Genomic DNA, 22,791 nt, shown 5'->3' on the forward strand with positions numbered 1-22,791 from the left:
AACTGAATTTTAGTAGCTTAAAAAACACTCTAAACAACAGTGCAAATTACAGACCACAAAGTGTTGAGACACAGAACGAAGATCAGAGTGTAGACTCTGCACTCCTCCTTTCATACACTGGCATTAAAGCCAGATTATTCAGAAGCAGAATGGCTCCTCCACCTGTGAAAATCAGCATGAGGTTCTGGCATAATCTAATCTTAACTGCTGGATGTGACGCGGTGTGGGGAAGGCTCCATGCATGGCAGGTTTTGGTTCCACCTGCAGTCGTAGCCGGGGTGTCGTCTGGAAACCATGTGCCGTTGATCCGTTTGGATATAAATGAAGACGGTTTGGGTCGGAAGATTTGATGACAGCGTGACAAAAATTCTAGCCACTTTGTAAACTTGTGGGGGCCGTTAGGAGCGTCTGTGACGGCTTGGGGACAGTTCTGGAAGGCGTTCGAGCAGCCTGGTTGAGGGGTTAGGCTGCTTCCAGAGAAAACCAAGCTCTGTCTTGGTCTGCAGAGCGGAGACTCCAGCGCATTCCAGCTTTATTCTGGGCTGTGGTTTGAAGATGGGGGTGACACTGCGCCGCTGTGGTCGCCAGCAATTTGGCTGTGGGCTTTACGCTTTTCCAATCCCCCCTCAGTGCACACATGTTTGTGCGCACACATATAGTATGTTGGGACCCACAGATTTGCACACCGACGCTGGAGTGCTTTTGAAAACACACATCAAAAGCCAGGAAGCGTGAATCAAACACCTGGTATCTTTTGTCTGCATTTCACATGCTTAAACCACAGGAGGGGATGAAGGGAACAGAAAATTCTAACGGTGGAAATACTAAATGGAAAAACTATACAAACTATATCGACATATTACAGATCTAATTAAAGGTCGACTTCAGGTAACGGTGCATTCTTCCCCAAAATAGTACTCTGCTGTTTTATTCATAGCCCTCTGGAGGAGAACTCTGCAATTAGGAAACGCCACAGAGAGAACAAAGACAGCTGATCAGGATTACACACAAGACATGACCTACACTTACACATAATACAGCATGTATTTTCCTCCATGTGTCCTCTAAACCCACACACATGTACATACATACAGTATATGTGCACGCTCACGCACACCAATGCAGCCCATCTTCTCCCCTCTCTTTAAGTCTAAAATAGATGCAGGCCCCAAACCACAGCTACCAGTGGAGCACTGTGAAAATAACTGCAACACACACACTGTAAGAATGTGTGTGTGTGTGTGTGTGTGTGTGTGTGTGTGTGTGTGTGTGTGTGTGTGTGTGTGTGTGTGTGTGTGTGTGTGTGTGTGTGTGTGTGTGTGTGTGTGTGTGTGTGTGTGTGTGTGTGTGTAATGTGAACATAAGGAGACTCTTCAGACTTCAATAGGAGAAGAGGAAAGTAGAGGGAAAACTGAGGACACACGGAAACTCACAATAGAATAAAATAAAATTCTTCATCAGAGCAGACATTATTATACGGCGTGAACGGGAGACCGAACAGCCACAAAATTACTGAGTATAAACAGACACAATGAGCTGCAGGTTGAAGGAGCAGGATAACTTGAACTCTTCAAGAGTGGAAACCAAGCGACTTTCAGTTTGGCAAAGAAATGAAAAAAAACCAAAACATTCCAGCGCAAAAAAATAACTTATTCAGACAAACAATGTGTGTTTGGGGTAAGAAGACCTCGACACACCAGCAGAACCCACTGGTGTGTGTGTGTGTGTGTGTGTGTGTGTGTGTGTGTGTGTGTGTGTGTGTGTGTGTGTGTGTGTGTGTGTGTGTGTGTGTGTGTGTCTGTGGTCTTGGACGAAAACACTTGCTGTCGCTGTTGTTGGAAATGTCAACGAGTGTTTACTGGTGGGAAAACAGCAACATCTGAGGTGGCCAACAAATCACCGTTTACTGCAGAGTACACACACCACTGCATGCGTGCATCTGGGAGTGAACGTGTGTGCGTGTGTGTGTGTGTGTGTGTGTGTGTGTGTGTGTGTGTGTGTGTGTGTGTGTGTGTGTGTGTGTGTGTGTGTGTGTGTGCGTTGCCTCAATCTGTGTGGATTTTGGCAGCAGACCAAAACAGAAAGGAGAGACCGCATGATGAGGAAATATAAACAAAAACACACTCATCGTCCCTTTCTCTCTTACACACACACACACACACACACACACACACACACACACACACACACACACACACACACACACACACACACACACACACACACACACACACACACACACACACACACACACACACACACACACACACACACACACACACACACACACACACAATTTATTTGTCAAAATCTCAGTGATGTTCCAGTTGAAGTTTTTTTGGCACAACAGTCCACACAGTAGAGTAGAGTAGGGTAGAGTAGAGTAGGGTAGGGTAGGGTAGAGTAGAGTAGAGTAGAGTAGGGTAGGGTAGAGTAGAGTAGAGTAGAGTAGGGTAGGGTAGGGTAGGGTAGGGTAGGGTAGGGTAGGGTAGAGTAGGGTAGGGTAGGGTAGAGTAGAGTAGAGTAGGGTAGGGTAGGGTAGGGTAGGGTAGGGTAGGGTAGGGTAGGGTAGAGTAGAGTAGAGTAGAGTAGGGTAGGGTAGGGTAGGGTAGGGTAGGGTAGAGTAGAGTAGAGTAGAGTAGAGTAGAGTAGGGTAGAGTAGAGTAGAGTAGGGTAGAGTAGAGTAGAGCAGCCTGTAAGTAGTAAATAAGTAAGTAAATTTGATTTATAAAGCGCTTTTCACAGATAAAATGACAAAGTGCTGTACAACAAGGTGAAACTAAAACAATAGCAGCAACATCACACGGTGGGTAATAAAAGATATGTGACTTTAAAACACCAGGAGCCATTTAATTAAAAGCTTTTCTGAAAAGCGCAGTCTTCAGATGCTTTTTAAAAGAGTCCACACAGTCAAGCTCACGAAGGGAGCCTGTGACCCTGAAATGGAAAAAGTGGTGCAGAAAGTCGACTAATTATCCATAATTCTAAATAAAACAGTAATTTTCTCAGCTGCATGTGTCTTTCAATTTCAAGTGTTACAGTTTTACATAGTAAATTTAAACTGTACTGTTAAGTTATTATCATCATTTGTGTCTTGTTTATGATATATTTGGGAATAATTTGTTATATATGGTGCATAGCTTTAAACAGACTATGGAATCATAATCTGGGGCTGATCTATGCAAAATAAGAATCACTATTCGATATACTCCTATAAAAAGACTGATTGTGTGTATTTGAATGAAGCAGTTCAAGTTGAAAGAACAACTCAGTGTAATTGATGATCTTGCCAAAAAAATCTCCAAAACCTTGGGTGAGACTAAATGATCCGTAGGATGTGTGTTTGCGTGTGAAAGAGAGTATGTATACGTATGATTTTACAAGTCTCTATATTGTGCATGTGCCATGTTTTTATGAGAGGTTCTGCACTGTGTATCTGTGTTTGTGTGCGCCTGTCCACAGTATTTTTTACTTTTTCACATGTGTGCATATCTGTGGCTGTTCCTTTTGCAGGAGTGTGTGTACAGATGCATTTAATGAGAGTCGGTGCTGGCTGTGAGCTTTACTATGAATGGGCTTCATGTTTCTGCCTGCTGAGGCCTTAAATCTGCACCGAGGGAGCAGCTCAGACTGTCCAACACTGTCCAAATACCAAGCTGAGGAAAACGCAGCACTACTGAACCTCATCGGAGCTTTTCTGACCTTCTATTTCTTTGAATGAACTCGATTCTTGATACAAACGCGTTGTAAAATGAAAACAACAACAAAAACTACAAAGAACTCACTCACTCACTCACTCTCACTCACTCACTCACTCACTCACTCACTCACTCACTCACTCACTCACTCACTCACTCACTCACCAGGAGCAGCGAGATTGTGGACTTGAGCAGGGACCTGGATGTTGGCCTCAGACGCCAGAGTCAGCCGGCCTCCTTTGCCGATGCGATCGCAGAGCAGAGTGATGTGCTTCTTGAGGCGGGCCGTGTCCCGGGGAAGGCCCAGCACCAGGCCTCCAGCCTGGGCCAGAGAAGTGGCCTGGTCCTTGGGGCTTCGTGACAAACAGGTGCGCAGGAGGTGGGAGACGGCGGCGTCGCAGCTCTCCTCCCAGCCCTGAACACAGGGGGAAAACGTAGAACGAGTCAGGTATTACAGTTTTAAAAACAATGATGAATACGATGTCGAGGAGGTTTATCTTCTTATAGGTCTTTTCTAGCTTTACATAGTGCAATCTTCCCAATAAAAAAAGAACCGTATTTAGTGTTCACTGGTGTACATGATTAGTTTGGTCTCAGTGTGATCAGAAGCATTGGTGTCCAATTACAATAGAAAGTGATTATATGTTGAGTAAATGATGCATTTTTTCACAGACAAGAAGCTGAAACTCAACGCTGTTTCGTTTCACAAAAGAGTGGAAAAAAAAAATTGTCCGCAAGTTCTAAGATGTTGTTTCTTGCAAGCAGCTGCTGGTCCAGTATCACCTCACAAATCACAGATATGAGAACAGATGAATACAGAAATGATCATATTTATAGACAGAAGAAGAGTAAAACAAAAGCTATTTCGCTTGACTCCATCTGCTACTTCCATTACCGCTTCGACAAACCAGCAGGTTTTTAAAGAGGCTGAGAGAAAGAAACTGGTGGACTGTCAGTTAAACATGCAGGCCTCTCCTCGATATGTCTGGGTTGTGTTTGGTAATACAGAAATAAAACTGAATTGAATTAACGGGAATAAAGCAAGAGAAAAGATAAAAGACAAGGATGGAACAGAAAGGAGGAAATAAAAAGAAGAAAAAGTAGAAACAATAACTGATTAGACAGGAGAGAGCATTGGAAGACGCAGTAAGACAGAAAAGAAAAGGATTCATGAAGAGAGACAGAGAAGAAGTTTTTATGATGTTATTGACATTCATATAAGAGGAAGAAAGTAATAAAACTTGCTAAATCAAAAGTGAACACACTCAGCAGTGAAAACATGTTATGATCACATTATTTATCGAGATAGTTTGAACTTTACGTAACTCATCCTGCGAATACGTAATAATTCACCTGAAAGGATGATTTGGGTGGCTAACTGGGGGGAAGAGGTGGTGTGTGTGTGTGTGTGTGTGTGTGTGTGTGTGTGTGTGTGTGTGTGTGTGTGTGTGTGTGTGTGTGTGTGTGTGTGTGTGTGTGTGTGTGTGTGTGTGTGTTGGGTGAGGGAGGAGTGGGGGTGTGTTGACAGATGCCCTCCTACCCTCCAGCCCCCGCAAGACTCCTTCCCCTGCCTGCCGCCATGCTGATAGGCCCCTAATGAGCCATAATGACAGGTAATCAACCCTGTAATGATGATGACAGAGAGATAGAGAGAGAGAGAGAGAGAGAGATACAGAGAGAGAGAGAGAGAGAGAGAGAGAGAGAGAGAGAGAGAGAGGGTTGGAGAAGGTCAAGGAGATGGGATGATGACAGACGGGAAGGCAGATATTAGAGACAGAAAACAAGACGAGTGGAAAGACGCAGGACAGGCGAAGAGAAAGAAGAATGAAAGAAAGAAGAGATGGAGGGGGGGCGTGTAGGAGGGGAAGAAATGAGAGAGGAGGAGGACGAGAGATGAAGGCGGGTGACCTATTCTTACCACAATACCTCACCAGGTTATCAAATACTTGGAAGAGCGAGACGGCACGTTACTGTGGGAACTTGGCACGCTGGCGCACGCGTTCACTGACACATACGTTCCACATGCTGCGGAGGAAAATTAAACGTCTGAACGGCAGACATTCATCCTCCGCAACCAGAAGAAAGGAGGCAAAGAAAAGGTGGAGCAGAGCCCCCTTGGATCGATGCCAGAGCGATAAATTAAGACAAAGTTCCCACTAATGTAGAAATAGGAGAGAGGTTTGTTTCCTTCGCCCAGAAACAAGAGCCTGGTTGTTTTATTCACTGATCTTTGAACACTGGGGGAGTTTGTGTTGGTGGACATGTGCTGCCTTTTGAGAAGGGAAGTCTTTGGATTAGCGCACATTTATTGGTATTAGAAGGTTGATGCCTTTTTCAGTAAATGTTGAACACAGACACACAAGCAAAGGTTTTTTTGGGGGTTGTTGTTGGTTGACAAAGACAATCTTTGTGAGTTTCTAAAAAAAAGCCACCAAAAGGGTGAAGAAGTTTTCTGCACTGCAGTGACACGTCTACCAACAGTGTCACTATTTGACAAAGTATATCGAGCATTACAACAGTTCTTTGTTCCCTCATTACCTCCTGAAAGTTGCTGATCCTTCAACAGTCGACAGACTACATGAGGAATATTAGATCTGACAAGAGGGAAATCCCAGGTGTGATTGCAAATTCTACAGACAGCCAGGGATAAAAGATTCCCAAGCCCATCACGCAACCTTGGGGGGACCCCCAAAGAGAGAGGTAAAGGTTCAGAGAGCAAATCCCTCAGTCCTAACTTCCTCATCAAGACTGGGAAAGTCATTGGAGACGCCAGAGTCACGGCTCTGTGAGAACAACGTCCTACAGTCTGTCTTTGGGGGAAACATCATCCACACAATAACAATCCCTTCAACGAATGAGTGAAATCCATATTCTGAAATGTATATTACAAAGACAGGACCAGTCTTTTACAGAGAAGCCAATTTCCTTTGCTGTGGAACTTATGTGTGGAATCAACTTTAAATATAATCAATTACTGTAAATGCTTACTTACCGACAATCACAATCCTAAAATGGCAAAAGGCTCCCAGAGGTTTGGACGAGAGCAACAGCATGGAGGAAGTATGGAACTATGGAAACATGGACCCATGAGCATGTATCTTTAAGTAAGTATGTGTATTTCCATTTGTGGGCTGGTCTTGTGGAATGGTCTTGTTGACAAGATTAAACAAAGTATGAATATAACACAATTTTAAAAAATGTAAAAAAGATATATCTTTGAAAAATACAGAAATGAAGGAGAATGAAAATCTCACAGATGTTAAAAGCACGTGATTATAATGATTATACAGATATGAATATGACACTGATAAAACTAATCATAGATGTTATTATTGAGCCTTTCACATATATATGTAACTTTACTTCAGGGGATACGATATTTCCTGATCGTATGAAAATAGCCCAAATTATTTCACTTTTTAAAAAAAGGAAATAAAAGTTATTTCTCGAACTACAGACCTATGTCAATACTTCCACAGTTCTCAACAATTTTAGAAAAACTGTTTGTGAACAGATTGAATGAATTTATTGATAAATATAAAGTTTTAAGTAACAGCCAACGTGGTTTTCGCTCTAATCATTCAACTGCAACAGAAATTATGGAAAAGGTGGAGGAAATTACTGATGCCATGGATAAAAAACATTTTTTAGTTAGCGTCTTTGTAGATCTTCAAAAAGCATTTGATACACTAGACCATGAGATTTTATTGCATAGATTATATAAATATGGTATAAGAGGTGTAGCACATCAATGGATTATGAGTTATTTAACAGACAGAAATCAGTTTAGTGAAATCAACAACATACAATCCAAAAACTGTAGAATAGCTCGTGGGGTACCCCAAGGATCGGTCCTAGGACCATTACTGTTTCTACTCTATGTGGATGATATGGTGTCTGCTTCTCATTTACTAAAATGCATTTTGTTTGCTGATGGTACCACTTTATTTTACTCCGGAGAAAATATAAATGAGGTTCTACAAATTGTAGAGAATGAGTTTCAGGAAATTATGAAATAGTTTAACGCAAACAGACTGAACTTATGATTTTTAGTTGTAAAAAGAAAGACATCGCTGCAGCATTGTTTGTACAAAGATTAGACAGCAAAAGGACACTTCATATTAAGTTTTTAGGTGTCATGATTGATGAGCAGCTGACATGGAAATCCCATATAGAGCATGTTAAAACAAAGATATCCCAAACTATAGCTGTTTACACAAGGTCAAAGAATCTCTTGATAAAAGAGCTTTTGTTTCTATTGTATAACTCACTGATCGTTCCATATATCACCTATTGCATTGAAGTGTGGGGAAGTGCTTGTAAAACTTACATCGATCTAATTTTCCTTTTACAGAAACGCACCATTCGAGTCAACAATGGAAGTGGATACAGGGCCCATACAAACCCAATATTTATACAACTAGAAACATTAAAATTTAATGAACTGGTAGAATATAACCTCCTCAAAACTATGTAGTAAGCTCACCAAAAAAAATAAATATTACCAGACAACTTGCAAAACAGATTCAAAAAGAAAGAAAGTAGATATGAATTAAGAGGAATTGAAAGTTTTTCAAAATCAAAGTTTAGAACAAAACCAAAGGAAAGATGCATCTCAGTCCAAGGAGTCAGTCTATGGAATGATCTTGATTATCAAATTAAAACTACTAATTCGATTTATATTTTTAAGAAAAGTCTAAAAGCGTTATTGCTAAAAAGATCCGACAATGCTGTTTAGTGTGAAACTTTGTGTTAAATGTCTGTGAAACAGCTGGTTTAACTTTACTACTTGACTACAACTGTCAATGGGTTTGTGTTGGTAGGCGGCAGACATTATACGGTTTTACTTCTCTCTGCAACCCTGTCATTCAAAATATTTGTTTGAAATGTAGATATTTTCCTTGGGATTTTTTTGTTTTAATTGAATGAAATAAACAATAAATGAAATGGAAATAGCTGGATTGGAGTAGTTTTTTGTTTTTTGTTTTCTTGTGTGTTGCCCGTTTAGTTATTTTCTTGGATTTTGCAATTGTCAATGGGTGAAGAATGGGGGGAGGACTTGATCATCCGAGGCTTCTTCCTAACCCTCTTCGAACGAGTCAAAGTGTTTTATATCAAAATGGGCTTCTTTCATTTATTTTAGAATTTTTTTTCTCCTTTTCTTTTCCATTTGTTTCATCTAATTTTAAATTGTTCATTCGTCCGAAATAAATAAATAGATAAATAAATAAATAAATAAATAAATAAATAAATAAATAAATAAATAAATAAATAAATAAATAAATAAATAATTAAATAAAATCAAGATACACATGAGATGTCCCACCTGTGCAGCGTATTATCAATATCCTGTATCGTCAATAGCCATTAAGATCACCTTCATTGTTCCTGACTTTATTAGTGCAATAGCATGACGGTACAGTAATGAAGACTATCGACTCAGGGGAGAGACGATAATCCAGAGATTCACTTCCACTCATGGGCCTTTCAGTGGTTGTTGGTTATTGGTTGGCGCCGTCATGTGAGCCGCTTGCATGTTTTCTTCTTACTGTGTGGATTTTCTGCAGGTAACCTGTTTTCCTCCCAGCATCCAAAGTATTATTTTAAATTGTAGAACAGACAGTCAGACTTTACGTTGACTGACTTTAATGTTGAACGTTTATCAGGGACGTAACATTTTGTGTTATTTTTTTTAATTTCCCAACTAAGCTGGCAAGTGAGAACTATGGTACAGTAGAGGCTAAGGAAAGTATTTGGTTATGGGAAGTAAACTGTGATGAAGGTATGGTTTGGAATGTAAAACACTAGGACTTGGTGGGCGTGCAGATCAATGTCAGACAGACGTTGTTTTAAAGCAGGGTCTAGGTTGTGGTTGGGTTTAGCTTCGGGTACCAGAATCACATGAAATGTGATCCAGGAAGTCCAGCGGGAGTAAAAGACTGGAAGGTTTGAAAGCTTCACAGTTGCCAAAACACGGCACAGTGGGTTCCAATACTCATGGATAGGATTTTACAACTCTGGAACGTCATCAAAGAGGAGCTGTTTTATCTTTAGTCACAGAGTGGCGAGGTAAACAGTAGAAATATGTTCACAACAAAAGAAGAAAAAATTCAATCAGCAGGAATGTTTCCGTCGGAACTCGGCTTTGCAGAAGCAGAAGTTATTGAAGTTTGGTTTTTTATATTTTAAAATTTTAATTTAAAACATTATTTTCAACAGTTTATATAATTAAAAACTCGATTCTCTTGGGAACATTTTTGCACAGAAATGTTTGATAGTACTGAAAACAGTTTTGTATAGTTGGGGAAAACACCTTCAGGTACTGTGGGGAAGGATTTAGCGTGAGCTGGAAGCTGGTCTGCAGCAGGCGTAACGGCCATAAGCTGGACTATAGTAAGGTAAAGAGAGGACTGGAGGATGTGGAGGTCATATAGAAATAGCATCTCGACGGACACAGTCAGCAACTTGGTTCACAAGCTGACTGACAGATGGAAGAGCAGACAGGCAAGAAAAGGGTCAGAAGGAGAAAAGAAATGGGGAGCGTGAGGAAGGCATTAGGAAGTATGAGGAAAATCATCATCAATGAAAATGGTTGGAGGGTTGAGGGCAAACACTGAGGAAGGGGTAAGAGAAGGCCCCGTTTCCACGACAATGTTCCAACTGACAACACATCGAATTCACGTTTTCATTTCACAAAAGTTTCTGCGTTTGAATGGCAACGTTTTAAAAATGATGTCTGTTCCAATGGACACAGCAGGAAGTCTGAAAATGATGTAGTTTACATGTTGGGCCACTAGTGGGTGCTGCAGTTTGATTTTGTGATGAAGCCACATACATGTGTATAGAGAACAATATGACACTCTGGAGGCAATCATTGTTGTTATTGTCCATCTACTGAGCATGTGCAGAAGAACACTACGGTCGTTGAGCACATGAGCAGTAGCAGCGTCTCTCCCGTCGTCATGGAGACAGAACCAGAGCGTTTAAAATAGTTGCATTTTCTCCCGTTTACACGGTGACGCTTTCAAAAAGCTTCTTGGGAGCTGTTCTCAAAAAGTTGTGTTCTCAGTGTCTCCGACCACCAGACACCCAGAATGCAAGGAAGGTTGTGTGTTTTCACTTAGTGAAGATAGTGACGTCAACTATAGAAACAAAAGATGGACAATAAAGAAAAAACCCACTGATGAGAGTGTGAAAGGAGAATATGTTGGGAGAGGATAAAAGAACAAGTGAGGACAAAAGAGACACAAGCAAATGAAAAGGATGATTGAACGAGTGAATCATTAAAGGGAGATAAAGAAAGGATAAGAAGCGAGATGAAGAAAAGGAAAACATGCAGAAAGGACAGGGAATGAGAGGAGGAGAAAAAAAGAAGGGAAGCATGAGGAAGACATGAAGGTGTTAAAAACAACCAGATGAGATTTCCTGTTGCCACAAATTCATTTCCTACTTTTCTTTATCCAAGTATTACTAATTTTGTTTGGACTAAACGTGTGTGGAAAGTATCGCTCCTCATTCTGCTCACGATTCTTGGATGGACAATCACATGGTCCAAACAAATGTGACTTGATGTCCTTTAGGTCTGATGTCCCTTGGTGTTGTGGTGAATAATGTAAAGTTCCCACGTTCCATGAAGCAGACGTGTCTCACAGGACACCGATCCTGTCTCCTGACTCAATCTGACATCCTAATGATGATTCTGGACAGAATGAAATGAAATGGTCCAGTGAATCTGGAGAAACATTTCCAAAAGGTCAATATTAGATGTTGAGGAGCTGCAGGTCCTGCGGCAGCACTACTTTATGAACAGACGTGATTCTGCACTGGAAACCGCAGGCATTTTAACAAGTTGCCATTAAGTTCTGTAGAAACTCCAAAGTCTTCACTATTTTACCTTGAGTAGCATTTTTCTGAAGCTGTTCCTCAATATTTACAAGCAGTTTTTGACAGATTGGTTAACCTCAGCCTATATTTACTTCTGTGAGACTCTGTGTTTTCATACCCAGTTGTTTAGTTGATTTATTGCAGCCTAAGCTAATTGGCTCACAACAAGAATATCCCCAGTTCAAGTCTGGGCTGGCCTGGCCGTCCTCTGTGGCGTTTGCATGTTCTCCTTATGTCTGTGTGGGTTTCCTCTGGGTCCTCTGCTTTCTTACAACAATCCAAAAACACACTTCAGGACTGGTTGAAGCGTCTGGCTGGTCGTCTCTCCTCTGGTTTGACCAAGTCTTCCTCCATGAGTTGATAAAGTGGCTGGAACAGGTTAATTTATTTTCCAGACATTTCTTTTCTTGTTCTGCCTCTTTAAGGACGTGTGTGACTGTAAAATGGAGTTGAACTTTTCCTCCCCTGCCCTCTCTCCACCTCCTCATCCATTTAACGCTTCTCTTGCTTCCGTTAATCCAGCTCTTCGTCTCTTTATTCTCCCCTGTGACTTCATTCATGTTGCTGACATTCTTGGGATTCATTTCTCTGAAAGCAAACAGAGAGACTCGCACTCACCTGTATTGACCCCACCTGAGTGGTCACAGAGAAGGTCAAAGGTCAAGAGGAAGTGTGTGATGAGGCACATCCACTTTGACATCCAAAGAATTCACTCACACTAAGCAGGTGATCGTTTCAACCTGGGACATCTCAATCAAACTGACAGCCGCCGTTCACTTTTTGACTTATTAGTAGAAATTCTGTGAGTGAAAAGACAAAAACTATTCCAAGCTTCATCCTTTTCATTCAAATCAATAAATATTACAAGTACTATGTAGCCATGAATAGTACCCTGCAGAAGAACTATCCCGGGCGAGCACAGTCCAAATATATCCAGTGGTAATAAAAGTGAAAGGAAAACTGCATCATCACCTCTCTATGTTTGTAGTCACAGTACTGCGATGGAGAATGTGTTGTGTTTTCTCTAAATAGCTCCTCAGCCCACCTGTTTGCCGTAATGTTGTGGACATGACCCTGATTACTGCTAATTCACTTAATGCCAATAATCCCATTTAAAATAACACACACACACACACACACACACACACACACACACACACACACACACACACACACACACACACACACACACACACACACACACACACACACACACCGTCCCTCGAGGCTCATCAACTGACCTACTCAGCCTATTTCTGTCCACCAGTGTGTGTACTGTACAATATTTAATGTGTGTGTGTGTGTGTGTGTGTGTGTGTGTGTGTGTGTGTGTGTGTGTGTGTGTGTAATGTCGGTGTGTCAGAGAAGGCTGGAAATAGACTTTCTGGTAATGAGAGGTTCAGAGGATTGATCAGGGCTATGGAAAAACTAACACACACACACACACACACACACACACACACACACACACACACACACACACACACACACACACACACACACACACACACACACACACACACACACACACACACACACACACACACACACACACACACACACACACACACACACACACACACAGTTTGAAGCCTGAGTCAGAGGCTGATAAAAGAGCAATACACCATCCATTCAGGCCGACGCTTATCATGACCTTGACCTCCTGTGTGTGTGTGTGTGTGCAGTTTTATGGCTCAAATTATAAACAGGTACCACAGAACATACTCTTAACACGGAGCTGACAGGTGAGCGCTGAGTGGTGGAGAGTGAGTGTGTGATTGAGTGTGTGTGTATTCCTTGGGGACCAGAAGTCCTTAATGTATTTTAAAAGTTTTCAGTGTGTGTGTTTAAGCTGGGGCTGTGTTTACTGAGCGGCTGCAGATGGATGGACAGACACTGACACGTTAATGGCCTCCTGTGTGTGTGTGTGTGTGTGTGTGTGTGTGTGTGTGTGTGTGTGTGTGTGTGTGTGTGTGTGTGTGTGTACCAGCTGCGGTGTGTCCTGCAGCAGAGGCAGCAGCGTGGCCTCCAGGATGGCGGTCTGGTCGGGGGTCAGGCCCTGCCAGAGCGACAGCAGCAGAACCAGCAGGTGTGTGGCGCTGCGCAGTCGGACGAAGGCCTCCTCCAGGAGCGCTCGGTTCTCCTCCGCCGCCTCCGCCAGAGCCATGACCTGGAGCAGAGAACAGACACAGTCAAGCAAAGACATGGACAACTGCAGTGCAATTCTTTTTATATATTCATATTATCTGTGACCATTTCACCTTACAAATGTGTATTCTCCGTCATGTATGATAAAAACTCTAGAGATATAACACTTGGTGGATTTGTTTTGAACTCTGGTGAGATTTCTCTGTTAGGATGTTGTTGGTTTTCTTATGAAGGTATGAACCCTGCACTCTACACTAACATATTCACCCTTGGCGTGACCCAGAGAGCATTTCTAGGTTAAGATGTATGGCTGGCTATAGGACTTTGGTGATTTCAGGGAGCCAAACTGTCATTTGTGAAATCAACTCCTCCAGAAAAGAGATCTGAAAACCAAAGGAACGCAAAAGTCAGTTAAATGCATTTCCTTGAAAAAGAGGTTTTGTCCTTCACCTTCAGTCCCTCGGGTTTTGGGGCCGTTCACTAGAAAAACTGCAGGATTCTGAAGAATTCCAATGAAGTGATACTATTGGCTGTGACATGATGACAAGATGAAACAGCAACAGCATAAGTGGGACTTTTGTCCCGCCAATGTTTACTAAAGCACATTGTGGACAACAGAAAGTGAAGGAGGAGTGGTGGGGCTATGTGAACTCTGACCTCCAGCAAGGGGTCAATCCCTCCATCCCTCCATCATTGAAACAACAGAGGAGTGGAGATAAGAGGCGTGAACAAATGAAGACAGAGCATGACAGATGAAAATGAAGACAACAAGAAACGACAAGCCGGACGAGGAAACAGGTTATGTAGAGTAGGGATGAGACAAGAAGAGAGCGAGAGAGGGAGGGAGGGAGGAAGAAAAAGAAGAGGTGAAAGCAGATCTGGGACTAATGGACGAGTGTGTATTCGGATAAATGAGTGATCTGCAGGCCTGAGTGCCAACGTACGCCTGCAGTTTGTTTGACAAATGGATTCAGCGCTTGACATTTGATACTGTGAAAACAGAGATGGAAGACGGAGAAGGTGTGTGTGTGTGTGTGTGCGTGCGTGCGTGCGTGCGTGCGTGCGTGCGTGCCAGGGCTAAGCAGCAATTGCCAAAGTAAGCCGTTTTGATTTGCGTAACACTAAACTACAAACACACAAGTACACAGGTACACAGGTACTAGTACTCCCTCTAAGAGTTGTAGAGTGTAAACATCCAGTAGAAAACTCTGTTCACTTCCCAGGTTAACCACACAACTACCCATCTCTCATTCATTCACCAGGTCATCGGGGGGTGCCATGTCACTCACACACTGCAAGTACACACACACACACACACACACACACACACACACACACACACACACACACACACACACACACACACACACACACACACACACACACACACACACACACACACACACACACACACACACACACACACACACACACACACACACACACACACACACCTTGGCGAGAGTTTTGCCAGGTAAGAAGCTGAGTTCCTGTTCCTCTTCCCAGTTGCATAATGTTGGACTGTTGTTGTTTGTGTTGGACTGTTGTTGTTTGCGTTGGACTGTTGTTGTTTGTGTTGGACTGTTGTTGTTTGTGTTGGACTGTTGTTGTTTGCGTTGGACTGTTGTTGTTTGCGTTGGACTGTTGTTGTTTGCGTTGGACTGTTGTTGTTTGTGTTGGACTGTTGTTGTTTGTGTTGGACTGTTGTTGTTTGCGTTGGACTGTTGTTGTTTGTGTTGGACTGACCAAGAGAACAACCTGTTCATTCTTGATCAGGACTGAACCAATCAACATGTCTTACAGTCAGGGTGTGAAGAATTGGACCTGTGGGGCATTGCTGTGGTCACCACACCAGACCACCACCAGTTCACCAGCCTTTCATGGGTTCACGAGGTACTCCCTGCCACTATGACACACACTGTGCCAAATGTACACACGTAGTAAATCTGCAATACACATCTCCAAACACAAGTGTATGAATGGCCTTTTCTATGGAAACCAAAATGTATTGCCCACACACACACTGACAATCCATTTCCAAACATGAGGTCCAGGACTGTCTTTGATGGACAGCACCGACCAACGAGGATTCTAAAGGCTCAAAAACTGCAAGAAAAAGGTATTTGTGTCCTGAGGAGGTATTGTGTTGCCTTACATTTAAAACTTTGTTAGTGACGAGTTTTATAAACTGTTCAAATAACGTCTGGAGCGTCTTCGTCCCGATGCCCAAGTGAAGTATTGTCCACGAACACACTCGTACAGTCTTTCAATAAAGGGACCGTTATTTCTGTTGTCTTTCCTCACATCAACTATACTGTACAGCACTGCCCCCACAGGTCACCAGTAGTATTACATCTGGAAACCTACCAGCTAACACACATCATGAACACAAAAGATCCACCAGATGTTCCGTCCGGACCCTCATACGTAATGATACAGGGCCTATTTGAACCTCAAGGATTCGTTTACGCCGATGATGTCAATATTAGATTTTAATGCTTTAAAGAAAACATGAAAGACTTTTTCAAGAATCTAGAGCAGAGCTGGGAAACTACCCAGTGCTGCTCTAGCTCAGACTTTGGCCGCAATATTGGCCAGAACTTTTGGTGTTCTTACCATGGCAGATGATAGCCCCCTGTTCTATTCAGCACCTCTTGGTTCAACATGTGTTCTGGCCGTTTGCAGCCAAAGAGAAACAGTCCAAAAGAAATTAAGTCATTGTTTCAGTCAAAGTCCATATTTTACAGCAATCAAGCTAGACTGGTTATTTTGTTCCACTTTCCAGTTGTACAGTGTGGAGACCATGAGCACTGCAGTGTTGTTAGAGTTATTTGCTCTGCGGGAAAAGAAAAATCAACAATTTACCTCTACTTAGCACCGAGTGGACCAACTGAGATGAGCGACTGTTAAGACTATTATTCTCACCAAGAACAGAGATCCAGTCAGAAACGGCATCTGGTAGGCCACAAATATCCTCTGGGCAAGCGAACCTGCTCGATGACAGACGTCATCCCTGGTAATAAGTGTTTGTTGGTAGGTGCAGCTCAGCTGTGTTTACTGGCCGACCACAGGGAGTGCACAACACCGTATTTATCACCAATCCATTGATCATTTTTCAGCTGCTGGCCGATTGCTGTGGCTGACATCTAGAGCCACAGATTTTCATTTCCACTAAATTCCAGAGAAAATCAAGCCTCTCTTTCGTTGGCAGAAACATGTCTACTCTCACCAAGAAGGGCTTCTTCGTCATGAGGAGTTCCTCCGGTCTGTTTAGCTTTCAGCAAATTGTGCCTTTACAGGCTTATCAGTGTCTAAAATGAGCTTTAATGGAAATAACTATATTTGTATTCTAAGTATATCGAACTATTATTCCTGCAAGTTGGTGCAGTAGTTAGGATTCCAGGTGCTCTGATATAACCTCAGATTGGTGTGAATGAGTGTGCGTGGTGTTTCCCTGCGGACGGACTGGCAGGCTGCCCAGAGGGGAACCTGGACTGGAGCTGGACCACAACTGGAGAGAGCAGTATGTAAGGTAGAAAATAATCATTTAAACACATTTATACCGAGAAAATTATCCCAGTTCTCAGCACGCATATAATATTCTTTATTAAAAGTATTTACAGAGCTTTTTTAAAAAAAATCAGCTTCACATAAGGTTGATATGCTTGTCTGTTCTCATCTCCTGCCAAACTGATAACTTTCTTTACACCGGAGCTGTCGAACACATTTTAGGCCACATTCAGCCCAGTTTCATCTGGAGTGGGGAGTTTTTCTTTGTTGTAGTGCCGAGCAAACAGTACGGGATGAAAATCACAAGAGGAAATGACTACAATCTCAACAAGAAGCAGATTTTAATGAAACCTGGAGTAAAATACAGTGAAATGTCCCCAAAAAACTTCTTCCTTAGCTGTTGCATTATGGGTGTTTTTACAAACCCACCAGATATCGGAGCTCGGGTCTCAGTGTCGTGTCACAATTGTCTTGGTAGTTTGTTCGGATCGGAGCCTCTTGCGGGTCAGATTTGGCCCACAGGCCTCACGTTTGACACCCCTGCTTCACGTTGTCCCGGTATATGATTCACTGGTTCCCACATGAAGGATTTTGAACACACAACACACTTCATCCTTCTACAACTACACGCACGAGCCAAAAAACCCCAAACACTGTGAATCTGTGTGCATATTGATAAAAGACTCCGGGTCCAGTGAAGGGCTCCATTGTTGGCAGCACACACACACGCACGCACACACACATGCACACACACACACACACACTGATTGATGCCAGCTGAGAGAACACAAAGACACATTTAGTTTAACACAAACTTCAGATGTAAAAACACACGCATGTCACATGTATGCTGGCGGGGAGAATTTTCTCACATTAGAAAGCATCTCTTAAAGTGTATTCTGTACAAAACATCTTGTGCATCCATGTTATCAAACACACGCACGCACGCACGCACGCACGCACGCACGCACGCACGCACACACGCACACACGCACACACGCACACACGCACACACGCACACACGCACACACGCACACACACACACACACACACACACACACACACACACACACACACACACACAGGCTTTAAGTGGTATGTCAGTGAACTAGCGGTGACCTTAAACAACCTACAGTTTAATGCCGGGGTCACAAGCTCCTGACATGTCTGCAATAAAGCCTGGACTCTATTCAGGACACATAAGAGGGACATTCTGCGGCATCCTGCCCTTTAAAAGCTGGTTTACATCTCAATGACAAGGTGCTGCTTTGTGACCAGCCTTTACCCATCACCTTCTAAAGACAATCTAGAGTGTAGTTTTAAAGTTAGTGGAATCATTATCTTTATACATTTAGAAAAAATAATAAAATCTCACTCACTTTATAATACTCTTCTGACGCACAAACACTTGCGCCCCTCCTCACTAACCCACCTCCATTGACAACTGGTCCAGAGCTCCCGGGCCGACTGGGCCAGGTTCCCACCCAGACCTGGAGGGGGAGCCCACCACGGCCCTGTTAACCTGTATTTCCCTTTAAAATCCTACTTGGGAGTCGTTTGCAACAGAAAACACTCACACACACCTTACAGTAGCATGTGGATTGTTTCTTGTGATCCAGGAGGGTGTAAAAACGTTTCAGACACACAAAGTACAGTGTCTTTTAAATTAAGTCTTTGAAAAGGTTGGATCAATAAAGAACCAAATGATCACAAAATGTCACAGTACACTATCTGTACTTGAGGTAAAGAATATTTGAAGTTGAAAATGAGCCCAGTGTGAAACAAAGCTCGTTGTGTTGTGTGTGTTTCTGTGTGAGCCAACAGATTAGATGTTCCCTGCTCAGTTAGCCACAACAAGCGGTGGAGAAGCTCAGAGTGCATGTTCTCCAATGGAGACGCATTAAAAAAGACAAAACACAAGAGATGTCAGTCTCATACTGATCTGTGTTTGTGGAAAGTGACATCAGAAAGCAATGTGGCAGGGTATATTCTTCCTACGATGATGAAAAAAATAAGATGTAGAGAGTGAGAAGGACAGAAAGAAAATGTTTACATACTTTTATATGAGAAAGGAGAAGCCAGACATAAAGATCTGACAGTAAAGCCTGATGGGAAAACAGAAAAAGAGAAGCAGAGAAGTTGGAGCCAAAGTAGTAAAGAAAACTTTTAAAAAAAAGGTTCAAGTAAGGGTCAAATGTGTGTGTGTGTGTGTGTGTGTGTGTGTGTGTGTGTGTGTGTGTGTGTGTGTGTGTGTGTGTGTGTGTGTGTGTGTGTGTGTGTGTGTGTGTGTGTGTGTGTGTGTGTGAGTGTGTGTGTGTGTGTTCAGGCCCAGGGTTTCCGTGTCCTAATTAAAGAGCAAATTAGAACGACGGCTGGAAACACACACTCCATTTCCTCATGCAGGATGACTAATAGATACACACACAAATGGATACAGTTACATACACAAGCTCAGAATACTCAGTCTGGATGTCTTAAACACACACACACACACACACACACACACACACACACACACACACACACACACACACACACACACACACACACACACACACACACACACACACACACACACCCCTGATCACACACACACTTCCATTAACATCTGTTCAAGCCGAGCAATAATAAATGTGTTTTCATTAACACAGAACCACATTTCCTTGGTAATGAAGGCGGCGTAACAGATCCACCGTTTCACTGGTGTGTATGTGGGCGAGGCTCAGATATCCAAATGTGTGTCTCATTCTGAGTTCCTTTCTGCTGCTGCAAGGCCTGACGTCTACTGCCAAACACCTGCACGCACGCACGCACGCACGCACGCACAAAGAACAAATGTATGAACAGAGTTAGAGTATTGACGGGCTGTCACAGTCTGTCTGGGACCTTTGTAATCTTAAGTGATCTTTCCAGCTGAGGGGAGGACGGTCACATCTATTCTTGGGCGCGTTGCTTCATGTCAGGGACTGTTTGAGACGTGAGGCCAGAATCCTCTGGATCGAGAGTTAATATGAGAAAATAGAGAAGTCAGTGGGAGTAATGTCCAAATTCAAATTCCCTAACTCTCTATCCTACCTGACTAAAGCAGTGGATAGAATGTATGATGATAACTTTCATGGATAAATTGTCAATGTGTGGAAGAAGTTCCCATTAATGTGGTCCTGAGGCGGATGAGCAGTGTCTGTATCATCAGTGGGTATCGAGCAACAAACAGCTTCAAACTGTACAAACTGTCTGTAGATGTCGAAAGAAAAGACAGAAATCAAAATATGGGTGATTGAATAAAAACAGAGGAAGACACGATGGAGGCAGACGGTGGAGACAGAGTAATCTAGAGGAGATGGAGTGATCAGCATCTATTCTGACAGGAGGACAGTAACCACTATTGTCGGAGGTCAAAACAAGAACACACACTCACTACTGTGATAACACTGTCTGTCTACACTTCCACTGATAAGACAGGAGTAGAAAGACTGATAAGACGGAGGGAGTCATGAAAAAAGAGAATAAGTAGTTCAGAGAGAGACAGAAAATGATGAAAACAGTAAAATAGGTATCACTAACATATTGAGGTGGAAAACAGCCGACGTAATCCGATCTGGCAACCCGACTGGATCTGTGATGGATTATCATCCGCTGTGGAAAACTCTAGCACATACCACACTCTCTCTGAGATCCTAACATTTCTGCTTCTTATTCCTCCATATCAACTCTTTTTTTTTTCTGAAATGAAAAAAATAAAAAAATAAATACATAAATATATATATATAAAACATTGCCTAAAACAAACTGTCAGCAATGAAACAACTGTTTGAAAACGCAGCTATAGCGCACGCACACCTTGGCTGTAGTAAACAGTTGTTCTGCACGTGCTCAGTAGACAGGAAATAGCATCAATGTTTCCTCCGTGGTGTCCGAACTTAAAGTCCATATTCTCCTGGGACTTGGTAGTTTTATTTTGACAGTCTCCATAACAACAATCCAACTTTGTGGTTTTATTTTGACAGTCTCCATAACAACAATCCAACTTTGTAGTTTTATTTTGACAGTCACCATAATAACAATTCAACTAGGTTGTTTTATTTTGACAGTCTCCATAATAACAATTCAACTAGGTTGTTTTATTTTGACAGTCTCCAGAATAACAATCCAACTTGGTAGTTTTATTTTGACAGTCACCATAATAACAATCCAACTTGGTAATTTTATTTTGACAGTCTCCAGAACAACAATCCAACTTGGTAGTTTTATTTTGACAGTCACCATAATAACAATCCAACTTGGTGTTCTGTCCATCAGAATGTCCATGTTCTCCCAGTGTTCATGTTTAGAGCTCGTTGTGTGATAGAAATAATGAGCTGGATTAATAAAACATGATTTTTTCTTTCTTTCTTTTTACCCTCAAGCAAATGCTGCTGCTTCCACTCCGAGTTGTGAAAGTTCAAGAAACGTTAAAATGATCTGAATTCCATGATCTTCCAAAAATCCCAGCATAGAAGTGATGGATGGTTGAGATCCTGAAGTTGAACCCAGAAGTTTCTTCGAGGTGATCTAGATGAGGTTCAGCAAGCATTAAATGCCATGAAAGTAAAAATACAAGAAGTAAAAAGGCGCATGTGTTCAAAACCCGCGTCTCTGACCTCGTCTGCAATCAAGGCTGTCAGTGATGCTTTAACAGGCCGTCGTTCAGCAGAACCAGTGCTGCTCAAACACGGCGGCGTGATTTATGAGGCTGTCCCACTCCGTCAAAGAGTCTGCTCAACTGCTGTGTTTCTTGGGACAGCGAGCCTGAGAGAGGGAGGCCGTCTGCTTTCCTTTGACACGCGTGTTCACACGGTCAGGAACAAAGAGCTTTATTCTGCACTGATAGCCTGTGTGTGCGAGAACCGCACTCCCTCCATCACTCTCCTCACTCCCCTCTCTCCAAATCCAGAATGAATATGCTTCCTTTTAAGTAGCGGCGGTCAGACATGTGGGCCGATACCAGAAAAAACACACCGCCTGGTCGAAACCCGATATGCAACAAAAACAAGCAAAAAAGGCACATTTCCATTTCCAAGATGCTCGATCCCTGAAAGTAAGTGTTGATTCAGCAGTCTGCACAGTAAGTCATCGCTACAGTTCTTACACTGGACGTCCTTCCAACAGCGGCTTCCTCCACTCAAGGTTAAATCCTACGTTAATGGTAGAACACGTGACTGAATCTCTTTGTTCAGAGGCTCCTGACCACATTATAGGATTTACTGATGACTGCTATCTTAGTGAACACGTTAAGGTGTTGGGCCACATTGACAAGAAACTGCAGCATAAGACCTTTGTGTGTGTGTGTGTGTGTGTGTGTGTGTGTGTGTGTGTGTGTGTGTGTGTGTGTGTGTGTGTGTGTGTGTGTGTGTGTGTGTGTGTGTGTGGTTTCATTCCAAAATCAAACAACTGTGCTAACTCGTGGCCCAACATGCCAACTACATCATTCCTGCAAAAAAATGAAATTTTCAATTTTAGCGTTTTACTTAAAATGTCGTGGTGTACATGAGGTCTTCTAGAGGTGCTGCCA

At 42.5% G+C, this 22,791-nt stretch overlaps 1 protein-coding gene across 2 annotated transcripts in view; it reads right to left on the reverse strand.

Moving 5' to 3' along the window:
• Window positions 1–22,791, reverse strand: part of bbs9 (Bardet-Biedl syndrome 9) — a 165,174-nt gene that overhangs the window by 52,427 nt on the left and 89,956 nt on the right. For both annotated transcript variants that reach the window (XM_080471039.1, XM_080471038.1), the window contains 2 exons: window positions 13,570–13,752; window positions 3,864–4,113 (listed from right to left, as the gene is read on the reverse strand). In XM_080471039.1, coding sequence (XP_080327165.1) covers window positions 3,864–4,113; window positions 13,570–13,752 — 433 coding nt within the window. The remainder of the gene's footprint in view (window positions 1–3,863; window positions 4,114–13,569; window positions 13,753–22,791) is intronic.

Source organism: Lipophrys pholis, assembly GCF_963383615.2.
Source record: "Lipophrys pholis genome assembly, chromosome: 9".
Taxonomy (NCBI): domain Eukaryota; kingdom Metazoa; phylum Chordata; class Actinopteri; order Blenniiformes; family Blenniidae; genus Lipophrys; species Lipophrys pholis.